The following is a 12,306-nucleotide window of genomic DNA, read 5'->3' on the forward strand; positions in this document are numbered from 1 at the left end:
AGACAAGATCAGCCCAAAGAGGTCCTCTTTTACTGTATACCGTATGATCATGCGATTGAAAGAACCTCAACACCTGAGTGTGCTTGATGGGAATCAGCTCTAATTTATATATTTGCAAAACTTCAATAAGCTGTTTTTCATTAATTAATAAAAAACAGGGGATATATTTGAGTTTCAATTCACAATATGAACAGCTGTTTACTTTGACTTTAGCCTATAAGTTAGGTTTAGAACATGATATTATCTGTTCTGACATACAGTGTGAAAGCATTTGTAAATTTGGCAGTAAAAAGCCATTGTTTTGGTCTTGGTTGAGCTTGTTCGTAAAAGAAGTTCTAGCATTTTAAATTTGTGTTAACTGTATGCAGTTTGTGGCAAAGCAACAAGAAATGTGTTAATTGTATTGCCTACACAGACGAATGTTGTGCTAACTGCGTTAAGAGTTTAGGAAAATTGTTAAAAGTATTGAAAAAAATTGTCATATGTAACGCCAAGCCAGCAGAGGGAGCCCTCGCCCGAGTACTGACTGTGCTCCACTCTCTCTGCTCATACATTCACACACACAGTGGTAACATCGTTCAGATCCCACCCGAACACACACATACACACACACAGTAGTTAGTTGTCACACTCTGCAGCAGTCCCCTGACTGCTCTAAACTCGTTATCAATTCTGTTTTACGATGACTACAGTATCACTAGAGACAGTAATGAGACCTCACGCTCGCACACACTCTCACAAGCTCGTACTCCTACAACAATATTACTGAAATGCTTAAAGCAGGTGGACGCATCCAAATTTAAAGGTCATACTGATAAATATTCGAGTGCATCTCTTTTATCTGTCAGGCTCTCCAAATGCTGCATGTTGTTATTGTGGTGTGCCAGAGTACTTTAGTATTTTTGATATATGGTACTGTACCATGGTACTATATAGAACCATTCACCAGTGTTTGGGGTCAGTGCGATTTTTTTCTTTAAAGGGGACATCGGATGCCCATTTTCCACAAGTTGGTATGATTCTTTAGGACCTTCATAAAATGTCTGCAACATACTTTGGTTAAAATTCCTCAGTGGTCGTGTAAAACAACACCCTTTTTACCTTGTCTAAATAGCTCTGTTCACAGCGACCCATTTCAGTGCATGTCTCTTTAAATGATAATGAGCTACTGCTCACTCCACCCTCCTCTTCTGTTTTTTGTGTCAAGAGAAAATTAAGACTCGTATGTTTACTTTTACATCAAACTACAAATGAGACATTGTTGTCGCTACAGCTGCCTGAGTGCAGAAAAAATGGCGGACAGTGTACAACTGGCTAAGGGTGGAAATATGCTAATATGGTTGTGGGCGGTGCCTGAGCAGTATGATGTCATACTGCTCAGAAAATCAAAACGGTTTGATAATTGAGACCATTTAGGGTTTTTTGGAGATTAAAAAATGGTGTGAATGGATTTTTATTATTGTAGGGTGGTTGTGTCCACACACTGCAAACACCATGTAAAAGTGAATTTTACATCCAGTGTTCCCTTTAAAAGGAATTAACACTTTTATTCAGCTAGGACACATTAAATCGATTGAAAGTCACAGTAAAGACATGTATGATGTAAAAATATTTCATAATATTACTGTTTTACTGTACTTTCTATCAAACCAGTGCAGCCATAGTGAGCATAAGAGACTTCTTTCAAAAACATTTAAAGGGGTCATATGATGCAATTTCAATTTTTCCTTTCTCTTTGGAGTGTTACAAGCTGATTGTGTATAGATAAGATCCCTGAAGTTGCAAAGACTAAAGTCTCAAAACCAAAGAGATATTCTTTATCAAAGTTAAGACTCTGCCACGCCCCCCTAAAACGGCTCGTTCTAACACGCCCCCACATATCTACCTCACTATGTGGAAATATTAAGAGACAGGGTCACATCACAGTGGAGTCAGCTGTCTTAACTTTATTAGTGGCTATATGTGGCTTGTGTACTGCAAACACATACCATTTATTTTGAAAGCTGAAGCTTGCGATTATGGTAAGCGCCGTTACATTTCCGACGCGTGCTTGTGGTGTTCGGCCAATCACAATGCACTGGGTCAGTTGGCCAATCAGAGCAGACTGCGCTTGTCGGAAGGAGGGACTTTGTAGAAAACGAAGCGTTTGAGAGAGGCGGGGCATAGAGGACCTACAATAATGTGCAGTATTTGAAAAATAATGTGTTTTTTGAACATTAAAGCATGTCAACATATTCTGTTACACCAAATACACAAAATAATGATCTTTAAAAAAGCATCATATGACCCCTTTAAAAATCTTACAGATTCCTAACTTTTGAATGGTAGTGTGTTTTGAACGTTTACTATGGTAGTTATATGGTTTTCTTGGAATACCGTATAAACACCACGATACATGAATTTCAGTTAAAAAAAAAAGTTTGTACTATGGTACGGAGGTGGTATTACATTTACTGTTATTTTTATAATATCATGGCACTGAAATTCATGTATCATAGTACATACAGTATATGCTACACCAAGGTACTTCTCTAAGGTATTCTGAAAAACAGATACCATGGTAACATGTCCAAAAAACCATGGTGTTAGTTATTACCATGGTGGTAAACCATTATACTATGATGTGTCTAAAATGTGGTATCAACTAAATTACCATTGTACAATGTTCAGAATAACATGTCATTTCTATGGACACATGGTCATGCCATGCTTTGCAACTGATAGATGTGATTCAGGAAAAAACCTGTTGTGTTCCTATAAACTCAGTCATGCACATGCACAAACAAATCAGACCTGCTTTCCTGTCAAGACACATGTTCTTCACACACCTTCCTCTGTACAATGTCAGTAAAACGATACATACAGTTTCCATTGCCTTTCTGAGCTTTTCTGTCATGCAGTCTCTCAGTTCCTCAGCTCTCTGACTCAGCTCGCTGTGATGAGGAAGGATCTGTTGACACCCAACAGCGTGCATGTCTGCTACCCGGAAAATAGACGCACACCCCCATCATGCGGAGAACAGGGAGTTTTAAATGATATATGTCTGCAGCTGAGAATGTGCTGTGGTTGTAATGTCACACAAACTAATAATGGCTGGGAGAACGTCAGACAAAAATATCGAGTGGGAGATGATGTTGGGCGACATCCATCGCTTTTGCAACAGCTGCATCGGTGTGAAGGATGAAGCCGACATTTATAAAGACAACAGATTTGTCTTATTTGAAAAGGCAATAATCTGAGAAGCCTGACCTGACCTGCAGGGACAAGATAGAGTGATTAAGTAGGTAATTTTTTTTTACAGAGTGTATCTGTTAATTTGGTTTCATTCTTACCTAGATCGTTTAAGGGGATAATACGCAGAAAGTTGGAGACGGATTCGCTTGGAAGGGAGTGTGAACTGTGCATGATGATTTGGTATTCTCCCCATAAACCAGGGGGTGGGTGTCCGCAAGCCAAAATCAATGTTATTGTTTTCCCTCCAAATGCATACTAACTCACTTCCTGCAAGTCAATGCACAGCTTCACAACTGCACAGAAATATTCAAGTACCATGTCCGGTTGTTCCTCCTAAAATAATACCCCAAAATGCAGTAAATCCATGTTGATCATCTTATTACAATGCAAAATCAGGTTCTGAGGCTGGCAGGTTTGGATCCAGACATCAGGAGCTGTTGCTCTGGTATTTTTAACTAAAAAGAGAATGTGAGTGGTGCAGGATGTTAAGGTGTTGTGGGTGGTTGCCAGGATGTTGCTATGTGAGTGTGGTGTTTTGTGCTTTGCTATGCGTTTGCTTGGATTCTTTGAGTGTCTCTATGATATTGCAGGCAATAAATATGACTCAGGTCCCTCCTTCATTGTAAGTTTATGGGATTTTTCATCTACCTGTTGAAAATTGTAAATCCGGTTACATAGAAAAACAATATCACACCTCTCCTCAACAATCCACATTATCTGAAGTGTCATTTAGTTCTGCAGCACAAATGAATTACATGCCAAAATTTATTACTGCAGTGTTTGTTCAGATAGATAGATAGATAGATAGATGGATGGATGGATACTGTAAGTGGATAGATAGATAGATGGATAGATGGATGGATGGATACTGTAAGTGGATAGATAGATAGATAGATAGATAGATACAGTGGATGGATGGATGGATGGATGGATGGATAGATGGATGGATACTGTAAGTGAATAGATAGATAGATAGATAGATAGATAGATAGATAGATAGATAGATATCCTTCCTGCATTCAGTAAAACACTGCAACTGTTCACCATAATCACAGGAAGCAAACAAATGTTTAAGTAATTTGAGGGCCGTAATGGTGAGCCTAGAACAATCTGGTTTGTGGTGCAGAGCTGAGGTGTGGGTTTAAAGTGAATGAGGTGTTATATCTGACTCGGTCAGGCATTAAGAGGAAGCCACATATCAGAGTAGAGGAAGTTTTAATGATGGAGGGAAAGATTGCTGAGGTTTTACTGTAGATTGAAACCAGGGTTAAAGTCACAGCTGCACTCTGATGAATAGAGCTATGGCTAATGTATTTTATATTGTAGGCAATAAGATAAACTAAATAGGAGGCTAAAGCCATAAAAAGTTCAGAGACTGGGGCATAAATACCAACCAGCCATTTTGTGTGTGTGCATTCACATGTACTTTTTAAAGCTATTAAAAAGTTTTGTTCTCTGATAATAGCTATCTTAAATCACTGAAGTGCTGTAAGAGTCACAACGGTCTCTGCGGATCAAATATTCAGTTGTTGTCCGCACTGAGAGAAAATTAAAATGGTTTCCTCTGGGTCCAAAAAGAAGGTCCATTATTCACATGCACCATAGTGGGAGGTCATGAATACTTTAAGAAAACCAAATAGCAGAAACATACTTGAATGGTTAGAACCTTAGAGGTGGCTTTTTTATTTTAATTTTACTTTAACTTTTAAAATAAAAGTTTAGCATAGTATGGAAACTCCTGCCCAGAACCAAATGTGTATTAATTTATGAAATGGGTCTTCACCAAAGCATTTTCTGAAAGTTTTTAAGATGTTTAAATAAATTATAAGAATACATACATACAGAGGCTATTTATTTATTATATATTTTATATATTAATGTGCAATTTTCTTATTACATTATAAAATAGAATAATAAAGGAACTGGAGGCACAGAAGTGAAGGCACAGGAATGTTATGTCTTCGGTAACAAATTTTTCACTCTCTCCGCAGGAATCTTGGGAAGTCAGGACTGCGAGTGTCATGCCTTGGACTTGGTAAGCATTTTTTGATTTATAAAGCAGCCATAAACCACCAAAAAGTCACACTGAATATAAGTACCATAGATCAGTGATACGTTCACACAGTACGTTTCTATGAAGTGCAGGCAACTGTGTGTGTTTAAAGAGTCGCATGATCTCGAAAATGTTATCCTCTCTCCATTCATATTTAATTTATCATGAATTAAAACACAAGCTCACTAATTGCCTCGCACACTCCACACACAGCAGGAGAGTGATGGGTTGACGCTTAATTTATTCTCTGTTCCCTTTTATTTTTACAATTAGATGGTTTCATTAACAAGCCTCGTGAACGCAAACATAATGACTGTATAAATCTGTTGTTGACTTCTCCTGAGATAAATACGCAGCGTGGCTTATATAGCAGCCGGTTCTCATGCTACAGGACTCGTGGACGACTACACAAGAGAACATGCCTGATTCAGCTCATTCCAATCTGTGCATTTTATTTTTATCGCTACAAACCAATGCAAGATACACAAGAAAATTACAGCAGTGTCAGTTCTTTGATTAATTAAATGCAGAAATTGTAATGGTGCACTGAAAAGTTAGTTTGTTTCACCTCCAAGAGCAAACCATCTCTGCTCTCATGAAAACCAGGGCATTGGCAACTGAATTGGTTGGTGTGGACTGAACTAAGTGAACTGGATTTTATTGTTGTCATACTACAGGCTTTCAGTAAGAGCATTGAGGAACAAACAGCTGCTATTCCACTATGTAAAAAGCCCCGGGCTTATCTTCACAATGCATTTCCAAATGGTGTCTCTCCTATCTTAGATCAGATTCTTGCTCTGTACAAGTCCTTTCTCCTTCCTGCATCCAAATATACACTACTCTTCAAATGTTAGGGATCAGTAAGATTTTTAAAATGTTTTTGAAATCTGTTATGCTCTGCATTTATTTAATTAAAGTACAGTAAAAGAACAGTAATATTGTGAAATATTATTACAATTTATAATAACATTTTTCTATTTTAATATATTTTAAAATGTAATTTATTCCTGCGATGCAAAGCTGAATTTTCAGCATCATTAATCCAGTCTTCAGTGTCACATGGTTCTTCAGAATGAAATAGATTTTAATGTTATTTATTTGCATGTGCTTTCTGAATTATTTTAGCATACAATTAATCGAGTACGCAAATCAGCAAATAGAGCAAACATGCTTACAAAAGTTGTGCTTTTAACTCGTTTTGTGAATAAAACTAACCAATTAGTAGCTTAATTTCGCGCCTGGTTATGATCAAGACTCAGGTTTTGATGCTGAAATACTGTGCGAAATTGCCGCAACTCACCCTTCAGTGCTTGTAGCTGTTATTTTCCTGGGACGTCAAAGGTCATTGCTCCAGCTCAGACATCGCAAACATTAGCCACTTGTTCAAACACAAGAGCACTGCAGGCTGATAAGATTTCAGCGCTTCAGACATGCACTTCACTGAATACATGAGGACAGCTTTCAGTGGAAATCACCAAAGCAGCAGTCTTTTTTTTTTGTATGGGATTGTGTGTGCATATGTGCATGTATAAATGTATGTTCATGTTCATGTAAGTCAGTGGTGCTTGCTTTAAGACTGATGGTGGCACAGTAAACCTATAAAAATTTCCCACTGGCGTCCCACTTTTTTTTCACATGTTTTAGGACTCATCCTAAATTAGATATCATTCGTAATCTTAAACACTCCAAATTCATCCTGTGAAAACTGTTTTAAAATGGGTCATTTTTACCATGGAAATGGTACTTTAAAGCCTTTTAGCAGGCTCCTCCCCCTGGTGTCAAGTGTAATATTACAAAATTTACTACAATATTTTATAATCAAATCTTGACAAAACTCATATAATTGAAAAGGTCTGAGTCTCAATATTCCATATTTGTAATGGAAGTAATACTGTGACAAAAGATTAATATATAAATTTGCGACAGGTAAATGGCTTTTTTGGTATAGCGTCTAAACAGAATCTCACAGGAAGTTTGAATTTTTGTGATATCAACTTCAAATTTGGAACATAACATAGTTAGACATATGGCTTTGATTTTATAGCAATTTTCGATTCCAAGATATTTTGTAAAATAATTATTTTAAATGAAAAAAAGTTCAGTTAACAGGTTAAATATTTTAGCTAATAAAAGTATAAAATCAGGTTGTTTAAGTAAAGAACATGCCAATTTCTACATGTACATTTTTGTCAATCAGCTCTAATACATAGGGAGATCCAGGATTAGGCAGAAAGAGCCTGTTATTCCCTTGTTTCTCTCAGTTGTTGAGCTGCTGAAGACCCTGGTGCTCATCGTTGCTCACAGTAGCTGTACGCATTAAGTTATCTGGCAGCATGAGGACTCTTACGTCATGTACAAAACTTAAGAAACGCGCCAAATGTTCCTTATCGCTGCACAGGTGTCACCAAGGGAATGTAACACTTGCAAACGCCCACACTATTTCCTCATTTATCCTACAACCCATAAGCGCTTGATCGCCATGGGAACAGCTGATCACCCCCGACAGGTTCCCTCACCCACAGTCGGGCGTCTCATGGGATGCCAACAGATCCCATAATTTTGAAGCCCAGGACACAAGTGTGTGCTGGAGAGATGCTCAACCCGCAGCCGGGGTGAGTTTTAGGGTGATAGTAGGTGATTGTGACAGTGACTGCAGAGTCTTACCCTGACAGCAATGAATCATGGGTGCTTTAGACTGCAGGCAGTGTGAGTCAGGCCAAGAATAACAGAGTCCTCAGGAAAACCTGGGACAGTTTTTACCAAGAATCAACCTCATTTTTGTCTCTTTCTTTGCATGTTGAACTGAATTACTGAAGTATGTTTTAAATTTTCTGTATCAAAAAGCAAATTCCATATTAACATACATATAAGAAATTAATACTTTTATTCAGCAAGGATGCATTCAATTGACCAGAAGTGACATTAAAAACATATCTGTTATGAATAAATGCTGTTCTTTTGAAATGTTTATTCATTAAAGAATCCTGAAAAAAAAATGATAATGCGTTTCACAAAAATATTAAGCAGCAACCGTTTCAACATTGATAATAATAAAGAAATATTTCCTGTGCACCAAATGAATAACATTTTAAAACATATTAAAATAGAAAATATTTATTTTAAATTGTAATAATAATTAACAATATAAAAAATGCAGGAAAAAGTTCCAAAATTAGTTTGACTGTTTTGGTTATTTTGATTAAGAGCAAATTAACCTATAAAGAAAAAAAAAAGAAAAAAAATCATAATTCTTGTTCTTTAATAAGATGATTAAAATACATACATTTATCCAGTGCTTTTCATAATAAAAAACAAAAAACAAAGAAACACATCATGTCCCAAGCAATGTTGTATCATATTGAATGAAATTAACAGGGAAATATTAATTTGCTTATATCAAAATGTGAGTGACATGTAGACGCCAAGTCCACTGAACAACAATTAAGTTTCTGGAAATGTCACTGACCTTATTTTTTTAAATTCTTCTTTAACTGGTATTATTGCTATAAAACATTCAGAATCAGGTTTGTGTTTTGTTCTAATCTGTTTCTTTTTCTGTGACAGTCACCAGAGCAAATAAATCACGCACTACTTGGAATAAACTAACCTCTGACTCACACTTCCTCTCTTTCTTTCGATTTCTTTCTCTCTCTTAGGCACGTGGGTGACATTTGGGGGACAGATTTCAGATGAGGTGAGTATTGAAAATTTGTATATTCATAACCAGAAAATGAACTTAACTCATATCGTAGATATTTTCAACAACAATTAATCTAGAGGGTAAACAATCTATTTACTCATTATAAATAATTTTGTAATATAATATAATAAGGTGTTAAATCATCCGTTTTTTTATGTTTTTAACCATTATTCTCATTTCTAAATCCACTCTAGCCATTATCACAAATTGGGCAGATTTAGTCGAGATAAGCATGTTCAGTGTTGACAGTCTTGGCAGAGAGGAAGGCTCGTAGACACATCATGCAGTGGTCTTCCTCATTATTCAAACAATAACATCATTCTGCCAGTGCCCCTTTCTGACACTCACCCAGAGCAAATGCACATAAACACTAGCGCTTTTTACATCATAAAAGTCCCCGCAGCAGCAACTTCCACGACAAGCCTGTCTTTCCCCAGAGGCGGAGTCTCCTCTATTGTCCAATCATCCCTCTTGTCCAATCAAATTATGCGAGATGTGGACGTCCCCGTTCGGTCCCCTTCTCCACATGTCATAAGTCATCTCATCAGCAGCTGAACAGACGGTTTTTCCTCATCGGTCTGCCAATATACAACTACACTGACAGAACGGATCACTGTCACTCATGCTGACAGTTCTCCATCAAAGAGAGCTAGAGAGAGAGAGACTGATGGATTGTAGAGATTGCAGAGGTTTTAGCCACCAATTGTTCTGTCAACAGAAGATCAAACTCTGACATGAAGATCATTGTACCTTTGCAGCAGTTACACTAGAAAAACAGATGCTCCGTTCCCAAACCTAGTAAGGAGCCATTCACACAAAACACATTTTAGTGTTCCACTACGCTGCTTTTTTAAATATGCACTAGATGGATCATCTTTGATCAATGCGCTCGGAGCAGCACAAGGTCTCAAGACATGTTTTTAAAAGTTGTGTGCCACACAGAACACTGTGTCTTGTGCAAGAGTGCATGTTTACATAGAAAAACAATGGAAAAGTAGTGCAGTCGAATGCAAGCACGTGAGATGTAGGGCAACTGAATGGAATAAATGCGAGGTCCTGAGACACGTTGAACTTCTTTTAACTTCAGCAATATTTTTTAGACACTGTGTCCTTAGTAAGACACTGCAAAAGTACATCGATCAAAGATGTGTGTCAAACTTGTTAACATAGTAGACAAACAATGGAAATGTAGCACAGTGGAATGAAAAAAAAAAACAGTTAATACAGTAATTGAAATAGTTACACTACTTATTACATTTCAAATAGGGTAACTTATAATCTGTAACCTATTACATTTAAGTAACCTCCCCAACACTGTGTGCACGTGTGATTCAGCAACCGAAACGGACACGCAAAAAAAAATGTGTATGCCTCTCTTCCAGATGTGAAATTTGTAAATCGCAAATTACCTTGAAATTGTATGTAGATCTCAGATCTCAGATAGCTTCAGATCTCCACCTGGTTAACACTGCCTAACTAATGTCTTTAGCATATAAAAGAGTACCAGTCAACGTCCAAATCCTTTACTTGAGAATGGCAAGTGCCAGAATTGCTTATAAATTTCCACATACCTGCAATACTGACTCTATGCCACAAAGAAAAGTGTCTACATCTGTTTAGACCATGACATGAAGCTAAGCACTTTTCCACGTCAAAGATAGATTTTAGCGTAAACACACTCTAAACTCAAATCTGTGTGCATACACCTTTCATAAATTAGGTCTGACATGTTTTAAAAGTTGCATTTTTTGGAATTTTTAGAACGCAGTGTTTTCCGTAAGGTGCTGAGAGCGGTGCACATATTTACATAGAAAACCCATGGAAAAGTAGCACAGTGGAATGCAAAAATGAGACGCCGCGAACCATGCACTTATTTTAACTTGAGCATTGTATTTTTAGAATGCTGTCATGTGCGACATGTCACTAACATATAAGACACGAGCAGTATAGTCAAACATGTCCATCAGTGCACATTTACAAAAACAATAGAAAAGCAGCACAGTGTCAATTCAAAAAGCATTCTGTATGAACCGTCCTTAAGGCTGCGTTTTAAGGCTATTTCATATGGGTAATGAAGACTCATGTGTCTCAGTAATTTAACAGCTTGTGCTTTTAAATCTTGAAAACAGTTGTGATACTGCAGTGCAGTTTAATTTATCTCATCCTACGTCATGACTAGCTGTTACTATATATAAAATGATGAGCACAATTTTTAAAGGATGCATTTACAAAGCATCCACGCATAATAATAATCTTGTGTTAACTTATTATGTGCATGAATGCCATTATACTCAGTACATCTGCCTGAAAATCTGTCCATAAAGCCATGTATTAATTTTTTCTGCATCATGTGACAAACAATGTGAGGTGTAAAGAATGAAATCACCGTCAGATGCTATTAACTCCATGCAATGCTAGGAGACATGCTGTATTCCTATATACATAGTGACAAGCAGGCATTAAATACCAGGATGGAGCCAAATGGTTGGAGGGGAGGGGTTGAAAAATAACAGTCAGCGCTCTGTGAAATCAACCGAAAAGAAAATCGTTTCACGGGCAGAGAAAGCTATTGCATTTTGATGAAAGATTACAAAGATAAACTGTTTTTCTTTCGAATAACATGCATTTTCTGATCCTGTTATGTCCTTCTCTCTGCATCGCTTCCTATCCTAACTGCACTGTCCATATGAATAAATGTGACAAAAATATTCTGCAGAGGTTCAAAACAATATGTCTAAAAAGTACAAATTCAGCTCAACCCTGCATTCAGTTTGGACAAATTAAATGTTATGGACATGAAGGTTATAAAAGTGCTTCACATGGCAGTGAATCATGTGAAGTGGATTTAAGCAGCATTGTTTTCACAAAGGTGAGCACTCAATTATCCGTTTACACACACTTCTGAGCTCTCTGCAATGCTGACTGACAGCCGAGTGCTTGATATTGATGTGTGTGTGTGTGTGTGTGTTTTGTAGGTGGCAGAGCAGCTGATGACTATAGCCTATGAAAACGGGGTCAACCTCTTTGACACTGCAGAGGTCTATTCAGCTGGGAAGTGAGTTTGACCTTTGACTTAAAGCAAAACTGAGTGGCTAAATCCATCTAGACACTTGCATACTATCTTGCATACTAGAACCTATTGAATGGATAGTGTGCAAATTTGGAATTCAGCCAGTGTGTAAGAGCACAAATAATCCTGGATTACAGTCCATCCTGTAAACTTCAGATCCAAACTTGCCAACCTGATTCATCTAAACCTGTTAGAAGAAACAGAAGGGAATTCACTATAATTAAATCGCACCCACTGATAGCATCGTTT

At 37.3% G+C, this 12,306-nt stretch overlaps 1 protein-coding gene across 4 annotated transcripts in view; it reads left to right on the forward strand.

Moving 5' to 3' along the window:
• LOC107749128 (voltage-gated potassium channel subunit beta-1-like) overlaps positions 1-12,306 on the forward strand; it is a 40,691-nt gene that overhangs the window by 11,513 nt on the left and 16,872 nt on the right. For 3 of the 4 annotated variants that reach the window (XM_016564220.1, XM_016564221.1, XM_016564222.1), the window contains 3 exons: positions 5,226-5,269; positions 8,944-8,981; positions 11,963-12,042. In XM_016564220.1, the coding sequence (XP_016419706.1) occupies positions 5,226-5,269; positions 8,944-8,981; positions 11,963-12,042 (162 nt within the window). Of the gene's footprint in view, positions 1-5,225; positions 5,270-8,943; positions 8,982-10,987; positions 11,857-11,962; positions 12,043-12,306 lie in introns of those variants that run through there. The other variant, XM_016564223.1, reaches the window with a different exon arrangement.

This window comes from Sinocyclocheilus rhinocerous, unplaced genomic scaffold (genome assembly GCF_001515625.1).
Source record: "Sinocyclocheilus rhinocerous isolate Xijiao unplaced genomic scaffold, SAMN03320098_v1.1 scaffold919, whole genome shotgun sequence".
Lineage (NCBI taxonomy): Eukaryota > Metazoa > Chordata > Actinopteri > Cypriniformes > Cyprinidae > Sinocyclocheilus > Sinocyclocheilus rhinocerous.